Consider the following 23,296-nt stretch of genomic DNA (forward strand, 5'->3'; position numbering starts at 1 on the left):
CAAACTTGCATAATATGCTCAACATTACATGTGTGTCCATTTCACCATTCATCTCTGACGCTCGCTTTTGCGACCAGAAAGGCTTCCCATACTAACACCATTATAATTTTCTACAGTGTAAGGCTCAAATAGTGTTATAGTGTTCTCAGGAGTGCTTACAATGATGCCTTAACCATCAAATTCATCTGGTCTGAACGAATCTGACATACTACTGGACGTCACCTCTGCACCCATAGTTTACAGGACTTGTCTAAACATGTGATGCCAGGTACCTTTCGAAACCTGGAGGAACTCGCTGTGGGACTGATTCGCCAGCATTCTTGATCCGCCAACAATCCTAAGCGACATGCAAAGTGATGTTAATTCATAACAGCAGACTGTCACTATCATGACCATCCACAACCTTGGTCAGCAAAAGACTTGCCACACAAATGCTCCCATTGAAAGAGCCACAGTTGCAATAATCAGAAATGATTTTGAACTCCTGTTGAAACTCTGATATCTATCAGATGTTTCAACAGGATTTCTAATAGAGGTGTATCCAGCAGACCAAAGCAACTAACACCAGTGTTCATGAGAAGTGATTTGGAAATCCAGTGGAAATGTCAAATGTCTATGTCTGACAACTAACTCATTGCATATTTTCTGTGATGCTTCCAAATGGGTGTACTGCACTGTTATTTATGTTTAATTGCAAACCTGAAAGAATTCTGATAGTTCGTCTAATATGTAGCAAACCAAGACTTTCACCAATCAAAAGGGCTCTTTTGCCATTTGTAGAACTATTTGCAGAATTATGAATCCAAAACTTTCACACAACTTCTGCCAAGCTAACAGTGATCTAAGAAATATGAGTATGTGCAATGCATCGGCGATTGTTTTACGTTGGATACAAAGTGATTCAACTGCTGCAAAACCTTAGTCTGCAATTCAGCGATTGAAATCAAAAGCACATCCCCATCCCAGTGCTTCCACTGTTTAAGCAAGGCAGTCCAACAGATCTGCTCTTTACATACTTGTCTGCCATATAAACTTGTCAAAAGAACACCTTGCCATCAGATAGAAGTCTCACAATCCATTGATCTATTACGTTCACAAAAACCTTTCATAGTTACAGGAACAGACTTTGAACACTTGTTATTCATTATGTTATTGCTCTCTATGGATATTGACAAGTTCCTAGGCGCCAAAGCACATTTTTTCGGATTTCAGTTCAAACGATTTCACTCCGCTCACAGTATTTCGACAGCTGACTTAGTCACCACCTCAAAAGTGCTCTGATTTGTGGTTGTAGGTATCATCCCTCCTAGCACTGTCAGTCCTTGATGCCTCTGTGTTGTTAGACTTTACATAAAACATGAGATGACATGTACACTCTTTGACATAAAACCTGGACGGTGGCTGGCCACCACAAAGTCTAAGTCTGCACCTATAATGACGTGGGACAAATAACACAGCCACGCTGATAGTACACCAAGTGTGGCTCTCAGCTCCAACTGACAACACTGTAGGCGGCAGGCTGGAGGAAGTCTTATGTTCTGTATTTCGTGTTATGCTACGTCGACACCCATGGTCTAGTGATAAACGAAGCGTTGTCTGAATGCAACACCCCAACCGATAACACACGTTGCCTATGTCTTCATAGTGCTGAAGTCCTGATTGTAATGATTCCACAGCTACAATATATTTCACTTTCTGACATGTTGGTAATAACTGTTCCATTCAGTATCACTTTTGCAAAAGCTTTCTTGGCAGCCTTTGTATGCTGCATGTGTTAGAGCTCTCCGGAACCCTTTTGCTGCCACCTAGCAGCAGCTGTGGCGGCAGCGCTAAGCTCCCATATCCTTTGTCGAATGCTCCAGCTTCAACTGATCGCAATGGACGGTAGAAAATGCGTTACTGTTGTTGAGTGCTCCACAAATTGTCTCTGAATTGTATTTTACTTTCGACAGTAGCGGAGGCAGACGACTAATTTTTATATGATGAGTATTGCATTACACTGATATCCAAGACATGAGTATGGCTCAAAATTAACTTTATAGTTTGTGATCCAATCAGAATACTTCACTGCGCTGTTTAACCCTTTAATGCATACTGTAGCTGATAAAGCTACAGACCTCATTTCTTCGATTTATTCCATATGGAGAAACATTTTCGATCAAATTCGTTATGTAGCTAAGTGTATACACTCCGCTGCAGTTTCTAGTAGTTCTTCATAGCGATCATAGATGGCAGGACGAGCTGAAGCAGTTCGACAGTGAGCTGTGTGGACATACTGCCAAGTGTGTGTTTTGGCGGAAAGTTGAGGTGTGTTTTTGGTGTTTGTGCACTGATTTCTGGGTTTGAAAATTACTTTTTCATTTTGAAAACGTAAGTAGATATGGTGTAAACAATTAATTCGAGTGTCTTTGCGATAGATTTGAAATGAGGCCTGTTTTTGTGTATGTAGCTTATCAGCTACATTTTTCATTTACTGCATTTCAGGCGCTGACGTAAAAATGTCTCGAAAGAGTCAAGAAGAAATGCTTATGGAATGGTTAGAGATTCCACTAAGCAGTGATGACGATCTTGAGTGTTTCTCTGACGATTCGATTCAAGATGAGACATATGTTGCTCCAGAATCTGTTGATTGTGATAGTGACAGTAGTGTCGAAGAAAGTCAAGTACCAGTAATTAGGACTGAAGATGTTTCTGGAACAAGACAATCTGATGTTATAATGAAGGAATCGACGTCACAGTTGTCTGATAATGCTCTGAAACTGCCATGCAGCAGCAAAAATGTTACCAAAAACAGCAGGAGTGTGGTTTGGAAAGATAAACAGTTGATTATTCCCGAACTGCAGTCAAAATTTCATGGCAATACTTCGTTACCAGAAGAAGTAATAAACTTAAATACTCCATACCAATTCTTCAAACATATATTTCCATCTAAATTGTTTGATCTAATTGTCGAAGAGTCTCATAGATACAGTGTGCAGTGTAATCCTGATAGACCAATAGATTTATCCTGTGATGACATAAAAAAATTTATAGGCATCTGTCTCGTAATGTCAATAGTTCATGTACCTAATACGAGGGATTACTGGGGAGAAGTTACTGGTACTCATCTGATCAAGACAACAATGACAGTGAATCAGTATGAGCAAATACGTAAGTTTCTTCACTTCAATGACAACAGTGCAATGATACCCAGGGGTGAAAAAGGTCATGATAGACTCTTCAAGATAAGACCCATAATAGAATTGATGAGATCTCGGTTTCAAACAATACCTGTTGAGGAGTGTGTTTCTGTTGATGAACAGATATGTTCAACAAAGGCTAGAAGTTATTTGAAACAATACATGCCAAACAAGCCTCATAAATATGGATACAAATTATTTGTTATTAGTGGCATATCTGGTTATGCCTACGATTTTGAGATTTTCACTGGAGATGAAAATGAACCAGAAAAAAGAGTGACTGGGGAGGAAGACTTGGGAGCAAGTGCAAATGTTGTAGTTCGACTCAGTAGGATACTACCAAGAAATATGAACCACAAACTGTACTGTGACAATTATTACACAAGTCTGCCACTGCTTGTATGGTTACATAAACAAGGAATTTACTCACTTGGGACAGTCAGAAGAAACAGAGTGCCAGACTGCAAGCTCCCTTCAGAAGCTGAGCTGAAGAAAATGGCACGACGTGCATCAGTAGAGCGCGTCGCAACAGTGGATGGTGTCGACATATCAAATGTAGTGTGGAAAGATAACAAGAGTGTGATGTTGCTTTCTACACTTGCTGGACAGCAGCCTATTCATGAAGCAGGGAGGTATGACAAAAAAACAAAGTCAAGAATAACAATACCTTGTCCACAAATAATTAAGCTCTACAATAAACATATGGGAGGTGTTGACCTTCTTGACAGCATAATGGGTCGACATAAAATTCTTGTGAAAAGTCGAAAATGGTATATAAGATTGTTTTACCATCTCCTGGACATGGGAGTAGTCAATTCCTGGCTGTTGTATAGGAGAGTAGCAGAAACCAAAGGGATTAGGAGAACTATGAAACTCTCCGAATTTCGAATGGAAATTGCTCACTGTTTGTGTCGCTCAGGTCAAACTTCAGCAAAACGTGGAAGGCCAAGTAATGAACTCGAAAACCAAATACAAGCTAAGAAGACAAAGGGGCCCACAGCACATGTACCTCCACAAGACGTAAGGCTGGATCAAGTAGGTCACCTGCCTTCGTACTTGCAAGTGAGACAGAGGTGCAAAATGCCAGGATGCAAGGGATTTTCCTGGGTTCAGTGTAATAAATGTGCAGTTGCATTGTGTTTGCACAAACAAAAGAACTGTTTTCAAACTTTTCATGTAAAGTGATTATCACATGCTTGGGTACAAACCTGTTGGAACTAGATACCTTATTGTTCATATATAAAAGTGTACAAAATATACAATAAATGCTCAATATTTACAACATTAATGTCCTATTTATTATTTTAGGATTTTTCCCTTCCTATACGAAGTATTTAATCATAATCAACAATTAAATTACGAGAGATTTGGTCAAAATTGAGGGAGCAAACTAAGCACATTTATTGTGGCTCGTAAGGTGTTAACTCAAAATGTAGCTGATCAGCTACAAAGCGATTTTCAACAATAGTGCTTTGTTAATTTAATTTAAAAAGTTTTTCAATATTTTTTTCGAAATGTAGGCACTATAAACTAAACATGGGAATTTTTACAGCTTGAAATAAAAAATCATGCATTTAAGGGTTAATATTATACTTGATGCTCTACAGCTTATTTCTTTCCGTTTTAGAAGTGATTATTCATGCAACTTTTTCCTCAGGAGCTCGTATATTTTCGTCAAGCCACAGTGAGTAATTGTGGTGTAATGTGTTTTATTGCCGTCGTTTGATTTCTTACAGTAAATGTACGCAGTAAACTGTTTGAACACCTGGAAGTGCATGCTCTATAGCAACACAGGTAAACTGCATATTTTGAGGTCCATGTATGGATTCTTGGAGAACTTAACGCTGATCGGCAGTGGTATTTAAGTTATTCAATCAGATTTAAACCAACAAAACTGCGCATTTCTGAAGCTGCCCAGCACTCCGTCTTCAGGCCACGAGTGGCCTAGCGGGACCATCCGACCGCCGTGTCATCCTCAGAGGAGGATGCGGATAGGAGGGGCGTGGCGTCAGCACACCGCTCTCCCGGCCGTTATGATGGTATTCTTGACCAAAGCCGCTACTATTCGATCGAGTAGCTCCTCAAGTGGCATCACGAGGCTGAGTACACCACAGCGCTTAACTTCGGTAATCTCATGGGAACCGGTGTATCCACTGTGGCAAGGCCGTTGCCCGAAGCTACCCAGAGCGGATGGAAATTGCTAACGCCAATGTCAGCAAATGTCTAAAGGGGTGCATAATTCCTATTACACAGATTTAGCACAGAGGAAGTATGTATATTCAGTTAATAACTTCATAATTATTCCACTGACATAAGGGATCTACGTGATGAACAAAACTCAAATTCGTATCGTTGGTGGTCGATATCAGCTCTTCAGAGACGTTTGTATAGTGAAGAAGGTTATTATTCACAAAGCAGTTTACTGAATCGAGCTTGTGAGAGGACATAATGCGTAAAGGATTTCTTCAGATTTTGTTAAGGAATTTCTTCTAACGATCTGCAGCTCTATTAAATAAAAGAGAAAGTTCAGCACCATTCAGGTAGCCGGTAGTCAGGCCACCATCCGCCGGTGACAGTGCCAAAGAGATGCCACACATACTGTTCTTTCAATTGCCTAATGCAAAGTGGTGGATGGGAGTGATTCCCACCGCTAATATACTGCTGTAATAGCGCTGCACCACCTCTAACACCACAGCTCATATGACCTGAATTACAACGATAAGAAACATGAAAAATGCAGGAATCGTACTTGTACTTCAAGCCATATTGAAGGATGAAAGTGATACAGACTTCACCCAGGTTGGAAAAAAAACGACAAGGCAAGTATACGTTCTACATGGGAATTCAAAAAACAAAATGTGCACATTCATTCTCTTGAGGTGGAAACTTAAAAAAAAAAATTCAGGTACTATGCCTGCAAAAGTGAGCAAAAAATTCTGTGTGATATTGACAACAGTTATTATAACAACCAACCCCACAATTGTATTCATTTTTTTCTCTTTATTGTCATTTCATTCCTGGCAACAGCACTGAAGCTGCTCTTCAGCCAACAGTTTTGAACATAATAATGGAATGTTTTGAAACATAGATTTGTGAACAAAATATGATGTCTCAAGGGACTGGATTGTGCTCAGTTGTCATGCAGTCCTTAATGTATTTCAACTTGCTGTACAGTTGATCCCTCTCCAAATCCCTGAACTGAACTTTCGTACCCTGTTGGATATTTTCTATTTATACCATAACTTCGAAGTCTATATCAGTTGCTAAACATACATTAACACAATTTGATCCAGTGGTGGTTAACTAATAAGCAGTGTTGAACAACAGGAAACTGAAATGCCTTGCGAATTTGCAGTGGGCTGCAGTTGAAAAATCAGTCTGTAACTTGTCTTATAATTGAAATACACTCCTGGAAATTGAAATAAGAACACCGTGAATTCATTGTCCCAGGAAGGGGAAACTTTATTGACACATTCCTGGGGTCAGATACATCACATGATCACACTGACAGAACCACAGGCACATAGACACAGGCAACAGAGCATGCACAATGTCGGCACTAGTACAGTGTATATCCACCTTTCGCAGCAATGCAGGCTGCTATTCTCCCATGGAGACGATCGTAGAGATGCTGGATGTAGTCCTGTGGAACGGCTTGCCATGCCATTTACACCTGGCGCCTCAGTTGGACCAGCGTTCGTGCTGGACGTGCAGACCGCGTGAGACGACGCTTCATCCAGTCCCAAACATGCTCAATGGGGGACAGATCCGGAGATCTTGCTGGCCAGGGTAGTTGACTTACACCTTCTAGAGCACGTTGGGTGGCACGGGATACATGCGGACGTGCATTGTCCTGTTGGAACAGCAAGTTCACTTGCCGGTCTAGGAATGGTAGAACGATGGGTTCGATGACGGTTTGGATGTACCGTGCACTATTCAGTGTCCCCTCGACGATCACCAGTGGTGTACGGCCAGTGTAGGAGATCGCTCCCCACACCATGATGCCGGGTGTTGGCCCTGTGTGCCTCGGTCGTATGCAGTCCTGATTGTGGCGCTCACCTGCACGGCGCCAAACACGCATACGACCATCATTGGCACCAAGGCAGAAGCGACTCTCATCGCTGAAGACGACACGTCTCCATTCGTCCCTCCATTCACGTCTGTCGCGACACCACTGGAGGCAGGCTGCACGATGTTGGGGCGTGAGCGGAAGACGGCCTAACGGTGTGCGGGACCGTAGCCCAGCTTCATGGAGACGGTTGCGAATGGTCCTCGCCGATACCCCAGGAGCAACAGTGTCCCTAATTTGCTGGGAAGTGGCGGTGCGGTCCCCTACGGCACTGCGTAGGATCCTACGGTCTTGGCGTGCATCCGTGCGTCGCTGCGGTCCGGTCCCAGGTCGACGGGCACGTGCACCTTCCGCCGACCACTGGCGAAAACATCGATGTACTGTGGAGACCTCACGCCCCACGCGTTGAGCAATTCGGCGGTACGTCCACCTGGCCTCCCGCATGCCCACTATACGCCCTCGCTCAAAGTCCGTCAACTGCACATACGGTTCACGTCCACGCTGTCGCGGCATGCTACCAGTGTTAAAGACTGCGATGGAGCTCCGTATGCCACGGCAAACTGGCTGACACTGACGGCGGCGGTGCACAAATGCTGCGCAGCTAGCGCCATTCGACGGCCAACACCGCGGTTCCTGATGTGTCCGCTGTGCCGTGCGTGTGATCATTGCTTGTACAGTCCTCTCGCAGTGTCCGGAGCAAGTATGGTGGGTCTGACACACCGGTGTCAATGTGTTCTTTTTTCCATTTCCAGGAGTGTATATAGTTGTAGCTCTGTCACAAGTTGCACTGAGAAGCACCGACGGTTTGAAAACGGACACAGGTGTGCGAAACTACTCACTATCAAGAAATTAACGTCATTTGTGACAGAAGTACAACCATTTATTGCAATGAAACGCCTTGCTGAGGCTCGATGAGTGATGCAGGCATTGGATATAGTGGAAACTCAAAGTCTGGAAACAATTTCGTGTCCTGCTCTGATACATCACGTGCTGCATCCTATAACTTGTCTGTGTACTGACTTAGTGGTGTTGGTGATGGATATAGTGCTCATTTGAAGTCTGAAAACAGCTCTGCATACTGACTTGATTCGGCCGGCCAGGGTGGCCGAGCGGTTCTAGGCGCTACAGTCTGGAACCGCGCGACCGCTACGGTCGCAGGTTCGAATCCAGCCTCGGGAATGGATGTGTGTGATGTCATTAGGTTAGTTAGGTTTAAGTAGTTCTAAGTTCTAGGGGACTTGATTTCCATTCCAGTTTGTTTGGAGCTGCATCAGGGGACATGTCTGTATGCTGGCGTGATTTGTGCTGCTCAAAAAATGGTTCAAACGGCTCTAAGCACTATGGGATTTAACTTCTGAGGTCATCAGTCCCCTCCACTTAGAACTACTTAAACCTAACTAAGCTAAGGACATCACACACATCCATGCCCTAGGCAGGATTCGAATCTGCGACGTAGCAGCAGCGCGGTTCCGGACTGAAGCTTCTAGAACCGCTCGGCCACAGCGGCCGGCATTTGGCTGCCGTACACATGTATCAGACACAGCGTTGTCTACGTTAGGGATCTGTTGTGCTGAGGGATAAATAAAAGAAAACCGTGAAAAACACACATACATGAATAATAATAATAAACACTGAAAGAGAGACATGGTTTAATACTTACAGTCAAATGTGTGAGTCAATTTTTTTCTGTCTGGAGGTGGTAGATCTCTGATGATGATTCGTGATGATCAGCCTTTCACCAGGGTGTACAGAACAGAAGTTCAGGGTTCTCTTGATAGCTTGTAAACCTGAACACTGTGGACGAATGGTGGGGGTAGACAACCAGAGCAATATGGAAACTGAAACAACTATTCTGGATTAGGCCGATATCCCCAGGTGAGCCATCTTGATTGCCATCCTGGATTCTGACATCATTGGCGATATTATGGATCGTCATATTGGAGCGCCATCTTCGGTTCTACATCTACATTTACACTTGTATCTATATCTAAATCTACACGATTACTTTGCGCTGCCTGGCAGAGGATTGTTCAAACCACCTAGAGACTATTTCTCTACCGTTCCACTCTTTAACAGCGCCCATGGGAAAAATGAACACCTTAATCTTTCCGTACAAGCTCTGATTTCTCTTACTTTATTATGATGGTCATTTCTCCCTATGTAGGTTGGCGGCAATAAAATGTTTTCACATTCAGAGGGGAAAGTTGGTGATTGAATTTTCATGAAAAGACCTCACAGCAACGAAAAATGTCTTTGTTTTAAAGATTGCCAGCCCAACTCGCTTATCATATCTGTAACCTTTTCTCGACCCCTGTTTCGTGATAATACAAAACGAGCTGCTCTCGTTTGAACTTTTTCGATGTCCTCTGTCAGTCCTATCCGGTTAGGATCCCATACAGCACAGAAGTACTCTAGCAGAGGATGAACAAGAGTAGTGTAGTCAGTCTCTTTAGTAGACCTGTTGAATCTTCTAAGTTTTCTGCCAATGAAACGTAGTTTTTGGTTTCCTTTCCCCACAACATTATCTATGTGATCGTTCTAATTTAAATTGTTCTTAATTGTAATTCCTAGGCATTTAGTCGAATTGACAGCCTTTGAATTTATGTGAAATGAAATGATCGTATGGCATTGATGGCTGGGAGTCCCCGCCTGGCGCCGGCCGCGGTGGTCTAGCGGTTCTAGGCGCTCAGTCCGGAACCGCGCGACTGCTACGGTCGCAGGTTCGAATCCTGCCTCGGGCATGGATGTGTGTGATGTCCTTAGGTTAGTTAGGTTTAAGTAGTTCTAAGTTCTAGGGGACTGATGACCACAGATGTTAAGTCCCATAGTGGACAGAGCCATTTGAACCATTTTGATCCCCGCCTGGGGAAGATCAGCAGCCGAGTTGCAGGCCTATTAAGTAGTTGCCACATTGGGCGACTTGCGTGTCCATGATGATGAAGTGATGATGAGGACAACACAGCACCCAGTTCCTGAGTGGAGAAAGTGACCGACGTGGAAGAGAATCGAATCTGCTGCATGGCACTCAGACACACTGACCACTCAGCTAAGACGGCGGGCAAATTTGTGTGATATATGGTGTAAAAGATTTCTTTTTGTTTTCAAGTGGATGACCTCACACTTTTCTTTATAAAGAGACAACTTCCGCGTTTCACACCATTAAGATATCGTGTATAAACTGCTTTGCAGTTGGTTTTGATCTTCTGATGACTCTACTAAATGGTAAATGACAGAAACATCTGCAAACAATGTAAGAGGGTAGCAGAGGGATTATAAGACTTCCTTGCGATATCATTTCTGTTTCCTCGATAACTTTCCATCGATTACTACGTACTGTGATCTTTCTGAGAGGAAATCTCAGATTCAGTGATACTCCATAGGCACGCAATTTGATTAGAAGTATCTTGTGAGGAACAATGTCAGAAGTCTTCTGGAAATCTAGAAATATGGAATCAATTTGAGGTCCACTTGGTGCAAATAAAGAGCTAGTTGTGTTTCACAAGAATAATATTTTTTGAATCTGTGCTGCCTGTGGTACCTTCAAGGTGATTCATTATGTTCAAACACGGTCATACCAAAAACCTACAGCAAATCGAAGTAAGTGACACAGGTCTGTAATTCAGCATTTAACTCTTATTTCTTTTCTTGAGTACTGGTGTGACCTGTGCAACTTTCCAGTCTTTTGGTATTGACCTTTCGTCAAGCAAGCAGTTGTATTTGATTGCTAAGTATGGAAATATTGTATCAGTATATCCTGAAAGGAACGTTACTGGAATGCTGTCTCGACCGGAAGACTTGCCTTTATTAAGTGCTTTAAGCTCCTTCGTTAGACCGAGGATAGTTACTTCTAAGTTACTTACGTAGCAGTTGTTCTCGATACGAATTATGGAATATATATTTCGTTTTGTTTGGTGAAGGGATTTCAGAAAACTGTATTTAATAACTCCGTTATAGTGGTGTTGCTGTGACGGCCGCACCGAAGAATCGCGTGAAGGGCGGAACTGCGGCATAGCCGACACAAGCAAACGGTGCCCGGCACTCGCGCGGCCCGCGCGCACGGCTTACCCGCTACGCCAAATTTTGGTAACGGTTTGTCGCGCACCGGTGCGCCCAGGACAAAGCAGGCGTGAGGCGCGCCGTGCGAGTTGGTCAACGCGACGAGACAGTCTCCGACCTTTCTCGTCGTGGACCAAGGGAGTCGCGTTAACGCGACTCCCCACAAACGCGTACGCGAAGTCTTGCGCATTCGCTCATTTCACGGCATGCATCCGTTCGTTCCGCAGTGCTTTTTCTCCCGTCCGCAAAAGTTACGGGGCTTCGCGGGTCGCACCGAAAACAGAGCTTTAAAGGGAGATGCGGCCGTTGTCTCGCGTGGTCCACGCAGTCGCACCACGGCTCATCAGTGCAGCGCACCTGTTCGGACAGACATTAATGATGAACATTATTTGTAGCATCTTGCTAAGTATGGGAAAATAAATATGTGTCGCTAACAAAAACTATTCTCGTCATTTCCTGTCACCAAGCCTCTCTCTTGAGCATAGTGTGTGGGCGCGGCAGTAAAGCCAGTTCACTGCACGTTTATGACTTTAAACGGTGATAACCATGTCCCCTCTTCACTGTTGTTGGTTACATTGCCTTTGGTATCACGCAGTGAAGGTATTGATTGTGTCATGACACTGATGTACTTTGTATATGACCAGAATCTCTTCGTATTTTCTGTCAGATTTCGGGACAAAGTTTCATTGTGGAAGCTATTAAAAGCATCTAACATTGAAGTCCGCGCTAAATTTTGGCCTTCAGTAAAACATCACCAATTTGGAGATTTTGTGCTCTTTTAAGTTTGGCATGCTTTTTTCGTTGCTTCAGCAACAGTGTTCTGACCTGTTTTGTGTACCATGGGGTATCAGCACCATCTTTTATTAATTTATATGCTATAAATCAACTGCTTCAGACATAGTTTCTCTGAATTTAAGCCACATCTCGTCTACACTTTCATATTTATTTGGGAAGGAGTGGAGGCTGTCTCTTAGGTAGGCGACAAACGAATTTTTATCTGCTTATTTATATACGTATATCCTGAATTTATCATTTGGTCACTAACCCTGTATCTGACATGATGCTCCCTATTTTCTCAGGATTGTTTGTTGCTAATTTTCGCGACGATTTACAGCTGGATTGGGCTCCTGTACTAATATTTTTCAGAGAAAGCATTTAGTATAATTCACGGTGCTGTTTTATACCTACCAACGGCTTTGAATGCGTATTTTCACCAACAAATAGAGGGCAGATTGAAGTCACCACCTTGCCGCGCGGGATTAGCCGAGCGGTCTCAGGCGCTGCAGTCATGGACTGCGCGGCTGGTCCCGGCGGAGGTTCGAGTCCTCCCTCGGGCATGGGTGTGCGTGATTGTCCTTAGGATAATTTAGGTTAAGTAGTGTGTAAGCTTAGGGACTGATGACCTTAGCAGTTAAGTCCCATAAGATTTCACACACATTTTTTGAAGTCACCACCAACTATAATTGTATAAGTGGGGCACCTAAAAGTAATGAGACTGAAATTTTCTTTGAACTGTCCAGCTATTGTATCATCTGAGTCAGGGATCAGTAAAAGGAACCAGTTATTAATTTGTTCTGGTTGTCAAGTATAGCCTCCACACATTCTAATTTACAGGAACTACCTGCTTCAATTGTGCTACAAGATAAACTACTTCTAACAGTTACAATGATGCCGCCACAAACTGTATTTAATCTATGTTTTCTAAAAACTGTCAGGTCGTTTGTAAATATTGTAGCTGAACTTATCTCCGACCTTAGCCAGCTTTCGGTACCTATTACGATTTGAGCTTCAGTGCTTACACACAGTCCCTTTTACCTACGTAGTTACCTCCTGCATATAGTGGACACATGACCTGTGCAGAAACCTCACCACCCTATGGCTGAAGTCGAGAAATCTGACATTATCGAAAATGTCATGGATTGCTATCTTGGTTCACTATTTTTTATTCCACACTTGGAACCACGCATTAGTACCTATAGGTACTATGTTATCTGGTTAAGTGGTTTAATGTGGTACAAGCCAGGGGAGTGAATAACATGTTTGAAGACTTGAAAAAGAACTGGGGGGAAACACGTTAGTTATAAATAGCTCATTGAATGTGCTTCTGAGCTAGACATGTCATGCTAGTTACTGTCTGCAGGGTAGTGGTATACAGGAATGTAGACCAGATAGCATTCCGTTTCTGTGTGGTTCATGGTGTTGAACTGTCACATGTCAATAACATGCTAGAAATTCATAGCAGAGAGTCTTCCTGAAGTGTTCTGATAGGTGAGCTCTGTAACACTTCCTCAGGCTATTCCATGAAATCAGTACACATGAGGATATCATACACTTCATGGATTTGCTGACATGCATCTGAAAGGGACTGCACTGCATGGTATTCTTGTGGCTGGTGCATATTTTCACTGTTCTAACGTGGTTCTTGCTCATATTGTGTTAGTAATCAAGTAGGTTAATACTGTCAGAATTTGAGACTGAACATTGTTTGTACTCAATTCCAATATAACTGACATCAATCACAATCTTACTGCACTACTTTCATGTCAGTGTATTGCGGATTTTTATAAATTACCGCTACATTAACTCTTGGTATGATGACAATTCGATAATAGCACATTTAACGTTGCAAAAAGTGACACCACTTTCATCCGTGCAATAGATGATCCTAGTGGCGTAGATGTTGGAGACTATGGAAACTCAAAGTCTGGAAATAACTGTGTGTTTCCTGCACCAGTATATGACAGAGCTTCTCTGGAAACACTGTTACATGCTGCTCCAATACATTCTTGATGGCTAGTAAGCTTGCACACTAGGTGTGAGTGGTGGGAAGAAATCTGCTGAAAATGTTGTATGATCTGTGTAAAACACTTACAGTTTTTATGAGGAATCGCTTAAAAATGCAGTGCTAGTCTGAACAACAGATCGCATTCTATTTATACGAAGGATGGTTAGAGTTTAACATTTGGTCTATTTCGATGTCAAATTTCTATCACACCACGGCATACCATCAGCGAAAATCAGTATTAGTTAAAGTATAGTACTCTCGCCATCAAATGAGGGTGTGGTACAGCTGGCTGAGAATCCGTGGCTACAGATTTACTTTTTCCACGATAAGTTTACGACTGGCAGAGTGGCTGTCGAGAACGGCCGTGCCCCTGCATTGCGGCTGCCGAGATGAGATGAACGGAGAGAGGAAGGTGGTATCGGTTGCCTGCAGCAGTGCTGGCACCACCACCGTTTGGCCACTAGTAACTTGACGATTGCGCTAGTGCTGCCAGAAGCGGAGAAAATCGGAAATGTGCAAACACATTTTTAAAATCAGTTTTTAACTTTCGATTCAAAGTGTCGTAAGTTGTACATTCATCTACTTTCATTCTTTTTTATTTGCGATGGATAAATAATAGGACTACGTAAGTTATAGGTAAAAATCGCGAGCATGAACATGTCAACAAATTAAGTGATTTCCGATGTGGCGGAAGTGTCACTTAAGCGGGCAATATTTCCACAAGGGCCACCTCTGATTTCGTGTTAAGCTGTGGTATTGCGCATTATCCATACAATTACAGAATTGGAGGAGTATAGGAACCACCATCCACCATATCTGCAAACAACCCCCCCCCCCTCCTTTCCATTAACATCTGGTAGTTTCGTCAACATGAAGAAATTCGGTAGTTAATGAAAACAGTTTCTTGCATGAAACTTCCTGATAAACAAAAACTGCGTGTCAAGCCAGGTTCCCATGTTCGAGTCCCGATCCGGCACACAGATTTAATTTATCAGGAAGTTTCAAATCAGCACACACCTCCCAGCAGGGTGAAAATTCGTATTACTTTCTTGCATCTTGCTTCGAGTACTTGCCGAATTTGTCATTTTTTGAAAGTTTCTCTCAGACTTACAGAATTTGTGTGTGTTCAGTACCAATGCGAGAATGTTGGTGTCGAAAATGAGAGTTGCACAAAGACAGATAGGCCGAAACGAATGTATCATTGGAACCCTTAAATACATATAATTGGCACCACCAGTCAATGAAGTGCGAAATGAGTTTACCAATCAACTACATTTCTGGAATTATTCAGCGAAATCCAATGTCATCCGTCTGTAGAATTGCATCTGAGACTGGTTTGAAGCGTTCCAACACGCAGAAAATACTGAGAAAGAGCCTACACATGTTTCCATTCAAAATTCAAACGCACCAGGCCATACCCTTACTTCGCCTTGTTGCCGTAGGACTCTCTTCTAACCTGTGGCACTCTAGCACCAGAAAAACGCATTGTTCAATGGAGTACATGGTTTTAATCTCTTCCTTCGGTACGCTAACCTGCTTTCACGTTTCAATAGTGGAACTGATCGCTCTGGGCTTCGGATCACTATTTATACTAGGCATTACGTATGGCGATTACAGCGCCATCTGTTAGCAGCTTTTGTAACTATTATTTCAAACTGCTGTATAAACTTCTTACAGCTTTCACAATAAACATACCGTTTACTGCATTCCTCTATCGATCTTTGTTTTCTAGATATTTAATTTTGAAATCAGGGAGTCCATTTCTGAACACCCTGTATTAAGAACAGCTGCACTTCTGAAACAAGTACTTTCAGAAAATTGCTGAAATAAGCGTGCCTCAGTAACATGAACAAGTAAACTTGAGTAAGATTTTGTTCTAATGTAAACCCCTCAGCAATAATTACACAAGTTATTTGTCAGTGGACACAAGACTTTCGTAATACTTGACGTCAGGGGCAACTCGACATTGGCGGCACTGGACAACAAATGAATACTTTTCAAGAGGTGCCGATTTTCTCCGCTTCTGGCAGCACTAGCGCAATCGTCAAGCTACTGTGACCAAACAGTACTGCAACAGCTAATTGGAAACCTATTGTAATCTACAGGGTGTGCGGAAATTGCTGTTACAAACTGCTAGGGCCTGCAGAGGGAGTGATTACATAATATTTTCAATAGGAGCCCACGTCTGGAAATGTAATTCAAAGATGCTACAGAACGTCAAAGTTATGTATAGGCTCTGACGCCTGTAAATGCATGTATATACTGGGTGATTTAGTGATGTTACAGCCTTTCTAGGGTGATGGAGAAAGATAAATATATCAATTTGAGGTAAGTGATCCTGTATGAGAAACGAACGAGTCGAAAGTTGCAAGTGAAAACCGTTCTGATACCTCTGACAGTGCAGTACACATACTGCTACTGTTGTTGCTTAGATTGTTGGGTAGGCAACTTTCAGAGGTGACAGTGTGGACCAAAAGAAGAAAAAATATCTAGTAAACATGGGATCTGAAATGCATAGCTTTAGAGGTATGGGTACTTGTTCACGGTAGTGAAGATGAACAAGTGCTCATAGCTCCTCAGATATGCATTTTAGAGCCCATGTTATCAAGACATTTTTTGTTGTTTTGGCCCACACTACCACCTATGAAAGTTGCGTGTGCTACAATCTGAGCAACAACACATATAGTTGGCACCACCAGTCAATGAAGTGCGATATCACATTACCAATCAATTTGTTTCACCACTGTCTCAGGTATCAAAAACAGCTTTTGCTTATAACTCTCGTCTTGTTTGTTTCTCTCTCATCCTAGAAAGTTTGTAACCAATGTCAATGTAAAATTTTTTGGTTCTGACGCAAAACTGAAAATTGATTTGCAACCCCTCTAGACGTCAGAGTCCAAGAAGCGAAGATACACGTGGTATGACGTGAAATAAACCATTTCCCCGTCAGACCTTATATATAAATCAAGTCGTTCAGTTTTAGTGCCGTAACAATTCTAAGTCAGTGACAGAAAATGATGAGGTTCTGTCACCTTTATGCTTAAGTGTGCGTGAGAGTGAGAGAGTGCGGTATAGTGTTTATGTTTGGACGTCTAACGCTGATGCCTTGCATTTGTCTATCTGCATCAAGCAGCTCGCTTTCATTGCGTTATCTAATGCGATATGTATCGATAATATCCGATATGTATCGATAATAGCTTGTGGTCTTGCCATAGCATTCTAGCTTCCCGCGCACGGGGTCACGGGTTCGATTCCCGGCGGGGTCAGGGATATTTCCTGCCTCGAGATGACTGGATGTTGTGTCGTTTTCATCATTATCGTTTATCCCCATTACGGTCGGAGGAAGACAATGGCAAACCACCTCCACTAGGACCTTGCCTAGTGCAGCATTGCGGGTCTCCCACATCGTCCCCTACGCTCCTCGGATTATGGGACCTTATCATCATCATCATCGATAATAGCTGACTTTTCGTAAGTATAACCGCTAACAAACTTCGAAAAATTGGTAGATTACTGAAGACAGTGGGTCTAACCATAAGTATGTTTGTAAAACCTATGTAGTCAAGTTGAAGTACCATCTCCATTGCTTAGAGATCTGAAAGATACACTATGTGATCAAAAGTATCCGAACACCTGACTGAAAATGACTTACAAATTCATGGCGCCCTTCATCGGTAATGGTGGACTTCATTATAGTGTTGGCCCATCTTAGCCTTGATAACAGCTTCCACTCCCGCAGGCATACGTTCAATCAGGTGCTGGAAGGTTTCTTGGGGTATGGCAGCCCATTCTTCACGGAGTGCTGCACTGAGGAGAGGTCTCGATGTTGGTCGGTGAGGCCTGGCATGAAGTCGGTGCTCCAAAGCATCCCAAAGGTGTTCTATAGGATTCAGGACAGGACTCTGTGCAGGCCAGTCCATCACAGGGATGTTATTGCCATGTAACCACTCCGCCACAGGTCGTGCATTGTGACAGATGCTCAATAGTTTTGAAAGATGCAATCGACATCCCCGAACTGCTCTTCGACAGTGGGAAGCAAGGAGGTGCTTATAACATAAATGGAGGCCTGTGCTGTGATAGTGCCATGCAAAACAACAAGCAGTGCAATACCCCTCCATGAAAAACATGACCACACCATAACACCACCGTCTCCAAATTTTACTGTTGGCACCACACACACTGGCAGATGACGCTCACCGGGCATTTGCCATACCCACACCCTGCCATCAGATCGCCACATTGTGTACCATGATTTGTCGCTCCACACAACGTTTTTTTCTACTGTTCAATCGTCCAATGGTTACACTTCTTACACCAAGCGAGGCATTGTTTGGTATTTACCGGTGTGATGTTTGGCTTATGAGCAGCCGCTCGACCATCAAATCCAAGTTTCCTCACCTGCCACCTAATAATTGTCATAGTACTTGCAGTGGAACCTGATGCAGTTTGGAATTCCTGTGTATTGGTCTGGATATATGTCTACCTATTACACATTACGACCCTCTTCAACTGTCGGCGGTATCTGTCAGTTGACAGATGAGGTCAGCCTGTATGCTTTTGTGCTGTACATGTCCGTTCATGTTTCCACTTCACTATCACATCAGAAACAATGGTCCTAAGGATGTTTAGAAGTGTCGAAATGTCACGTACGGATGTATGACACAAGTGACACCCAATCCCCTGACCTTGTTGGAAGTCCGTGAGTTCCACAGAGCACACCATTCTGCTCTCTCACGATGTCTAATGACTACTGAGGTCGCTGTTATGGAGTACCTGGCAGTAGATGGCAACAAAATGCACCTAATATGAAAAACGTATGTTTTTGTGGGTGTCCGGATACGTTGATCACATAGTGTACATCATCAACGAGTCTAGTGCTATTTACGGCGATTGTGTGTAGATAAGACTTTCAAGCTATAAAACTACGATCTTAGATTATGTTCATCAGAAATTACTTAGAAACGCCTCAGAAACGTTTGATGTCAATGTCGATAGTGATACGCATCGCTGACATGCGAAAAGAGGCCTATCTGTGGACAGAGCAAAGACTTCAGTATGCTCTCTGCCATGATGGAATTTGGATGTGTTGTATTGCCCTTTGTAAATAAATAATTTATATGATAACCTGTTGTGGCTACATTACTGGGAAGTTTCCTGCCGCTTGGTATGGAAATCTTTCACAGTGGTGACCCTGTATCTGCCAGGAAACTCATCATTGGAGTTTTTACAACCATCTTATTGCACATTAACAATGTGGCCATTTTTTGTTGTGAATACAGCTCCTCCAGCTCCATGGAACATCGCATCTGGGGTTAATGCGAGTGAAGTGTACCAACACTGTAGTCATTGTGTGGACCAGTGACCTGTAATAAAACACGAGTTTACCATGTCTATAAGTGAAATGTTACAGGCCAGCACTACACCCTCTATGCCTTGACAATGAAACATGAAAGGGAAATAAGACATGAGTGCTGAAACATCGAACGCTATTAAAGAGTCAAAAGTACTATCACTACTATCACACTGTCTGAAAACGACCTTATTACAGTATCAACATTAGTGGAAATAGGGAGAGCTGATGTCCCACAATCATTGGTAACAATAGAAGATTCTTCGATGTTAGAAGAAGTAAAACAATCTGAAGTGTCGTCCGTAAAGCTGCCAAATCAGCCAACTCATCAGTGGTGTCAAAATCATCAAAAACAGCTGAACCATTATCATCAGCAGCATATGTATCACCCTCTCCAGCAGGTTCAAAAATAAGCACAGCATCTGTGACTAGTCCAGCAATCAGAAGAACAGAGGCAAGACCAGTGGTACTAAATGCCAATCAGACGTCATCAACAGAAGAAAAATCAACACCATAAAAGCATCATTTATCAGCTTCATATGCAGCTTCAACATCCACAGTAACATCAATGCCAACTGTGGTTGCAGTTTGAAATGGAACTTCAGTCTCAGCAAAAATTCCAGTAACAACTGGAACATCAGCTACAAAAACGGATTCAACATCAAAACTGGCAGCATCTTCTACATCCACAGAAACATCAACTTCTGAAACACCTCCAGCATCCACTGAAACAACAGATACAACAAGTATGGTGGCACCTCCAGGGGTAAGAAATACAAGGAGCAGGAAACGCGTAATTCTTAAGGATTTTTGGTACCCAGCCTCAACAAGGAACAGCCGGTAACTTTGGGAAGCATAAATACAAACTCATCTCAAGCTAATTTTAATAATTTAAAAATAATGAGCCTTAATATACAATGCATTAAAAATAAAATATTACAACTTGAGATTGCAGCCTGTGAAGCTAGTGTAGATTGTATTTGTATTCAAGAACATTGGTGCATGAGTTATGAACTAGAAAATATTTGCATTTCCCGATACAAATTAGTAAGTCATTATTGCAGGAAGGAAACAAGACATGGTGGTGTTTGCATTTATGTAAAACCTGGAGTAAAGATTAAAAAATGACTGTAACTGAATCCTTGAGCGAAGAAAACATTTTGAGGCTGTGGCAATGCAGCTGAATATGCAAAAAAGAGTTAGATAATAATAATATCAGTGTACAGATCACCATGTGGTGATCCTGAAATTTTTAGGAAAGAGTTAGAGGCATTGCTCAATGTATTACATGATAAAAAATCAACAATAATTATAAGTGGTGATTTTAATGTCAACTTATTGACTGAAGGTGCATCCAAAGATCAGTTCCTGAATGTTTTACAGAGCTTCAACTTGCATCCGCATATAACTAACACTACAAGAGTAACAAACTCTTCAAAAAGTCTCATAGATAGTGTTTTGACAAATATAGATGCCATAGATACAGATGTATTAAATGTTGACCTAGGAATATCTGATCACAATGCACTCATCCTTAAATTTCCCATAGCCCCTGTGACCAAAAATAGTTCATATCAAATCTACAAAAGAACCTTCCCCACAAATAGTTGCAGTCACTTCATAAAGACACTGATTAACCAATCATGGGCAGAAATACTGTTACGAACTAGCACAAATTCTGCATATAATGTTTTTTCTTCCCTGTTTATGTTGAATTTTGAAATATGTTTTCCTAAAAAACTCGTGAAAACAAACTCATATGGGCATTTACATGCTAACTCTTGGATCACAACAGGTATTAGAATTTCCTTCAGGACCATGAAAATGCTTAACTATAAACTAAAAAGTTGTGCTGACCCCAAGTTTAAAGAACATGTAACAAACTACAAAAAATATATAAAAAAGTTATTATAAAAGCAAAATTATTAAGTAATAATAAATTAATAAGAAAATCAGGTAATAAATCAAGAACTACTGGGGAAACTGTGAAAAGGGAAATAGGTAAGGGCCCCAAGGATCAGGAAATAGTGCTCAAAAATAGTGAAAATATTGAATTAGAAGATGAAACTCTGGAAAATTGCATAAATAATTACTTTTTAAGTGTACATGTGGTCATTAAGTAAAACCTTTTCTAAAAATGAGAAATTAACAGCTCCAAAAGTAGACAGTAGTATGTTGTTAACTCCCACAAATGAAAATCAAATATTAATGGCGATAAAGAGTCTAAAATAAAAAATGTCTGCAGGTGTGGATGAAGTACCTGTGTCAATAATAAAAAAGTTGCCCAACATATTATAAAGCCCCTGGTACATATTGCCAATTTGTCTTTCAGCGAACGTGTGCTTCCTCAGAGGTTGAAAATCTCTAAGGTTAGACCTCTGTTTAAAAAAGGAGAGTTACACAAGGTAGAAAATTATAGACCAATATCCCTTCTCCAATCATTTTCCAAAATTCTAGAAAAATTAATGAAAACCAGACTCATAAATTACTTAGATGCTTACAAACTTCTGAACTGCAATGAACATGGCTTTTGCTCGGGCCACACCACAGAATCAGCTATCCATGCAAATACTGAAGAGATTGTCAGGCATCTCGACAGTAAAAATGTGTAGTGGGAATTAACTTAGATCTATCTAAAGCTTTCTACATAGTAAATCACCAAATTCTGTTAAAAAAGATTGAGACAATAGGCATAAGAGGAGTTGTAAGGCAATGGTTTGAATCTTACCTTCAAGATAGAACTCAGGTGGTAGAAATCATCGCAGAACATAAAAATCAGAAAATCAAGTGGGTTTCAGATGCAAAGAAATTGGAAGTAGGTGTTCCACAGGGCAGTGTTCTTGGTCCCTTATTATTCTCGATTTATATAAATGACATAAAAAATCCAAATATTTCTACCAAGATAATGTTGTTCACAGATGACACGAGCATAATATAAGTGATGATAAAAATCATTAAACACCACAACTGACATAGTCCTGAAATATACACAATTGTTTAATGCTAATGAGTTAACATGTAATCTAAGTAAAACAAATTATATACAATATGGCAAAGCAACTCAAGATACAGACCTCCAATTAAAAGTAATTGATAAGGAGATGGAGAGTGTGCAATCCACATAGTGTTTGGGTATGCACATTGATCAAAACTTAAGCTGGAAAGACCACCTCAAGTATTTATCCCACAGGCTCATAGGTGGTTAGTGTTTAACGTCCCGTCGACAACGAGGTCATTAGAGACGGAGCGCAAGCTTGGGTTAGGGAAGGATTGGGAAGGAAATCGGCCGTGCCCTTTCAAAGGAACCATCCCGGCATTTGCCTGAAACGATTTAGGAAAATCACGGAAAACCTAAATCACGATGGCCGGAGATGGGATTGAACCGTCATCCTCCTGAATGCGAGTCCAGTGTGCTAACCACTGCGCCACCTCGCTCGGTCCCACAGGCTCAAATCGGCATGTTTTGCATTGAGGATATTATCTAGAGTATCCAGCACAGACTGTACTAGACTAGTGTATTTTGCTTACTTTCAGTCCATCATGTCTTACAGCATAGTATTCTGGGGTAAAACTAAATCAAGCTTAATAGATATCTTCAAATTTCAGAAAAGAGCTATACGAATCATAACACATAATTCTCCAAGAACTCATTGTAGGCCCCTTTTCAATCAACTACAAATACTCACAATACAATCACTGTATGTATTTAAAAGCATTCTGTGTACAAGAGCACATATGAAAAATCTACATACAAATGAGGACTGCCACACTTATAATACAAGAAGTCATAAGAATTTGTATGTGGAAAGGGTAAGGACCACACAAAGTTATGTAAGTTATTTTGGAATAAAACTTTA

At 41.8% G+C, this 23,296-nt stretch overlaps 1 protein-coding gene across 1 annotated transcript; it reads left to right on the forward strand.

The window, feature by feature from the left end:
* Positions 1-2,498: 2,498 nt before the first annotated feature.
* Positions 2,499-19,956, forward strand: LOC126184105 (piggyBac transposable element-derived protein 2-like). The gene is made up of 2 exons (XM_049926468.1): positions 2,499-4,252; positions 19,734-19,956. The coding sequence occupies exons 1-2, from the start codon at positions 2,499-2,501 to the stop codon at positions 19,954-19,956; spliced, it is 1,977 nt and encodes a 658-aa protein (XP_049782425.1).
* The last annotated feature ends 3,340 nt before the right edge of the window (positions 19,957-23,296 follow it).

Source organism: Schistocerca cancellata, chromosome 4 (genome assembly GCF_023864275.1).
Source record: "Schistocerca cancellata isolate TAMUIC-IGC-003103 chromosome 4, iqSchCanc2.1, whole genome shotgun sequence".
NCBI lineage: Eukaryota > Metazoa > Arthropoda > Insecta > Orthoptera > Acrididae > Schistocerca > Schistocerca cancellata.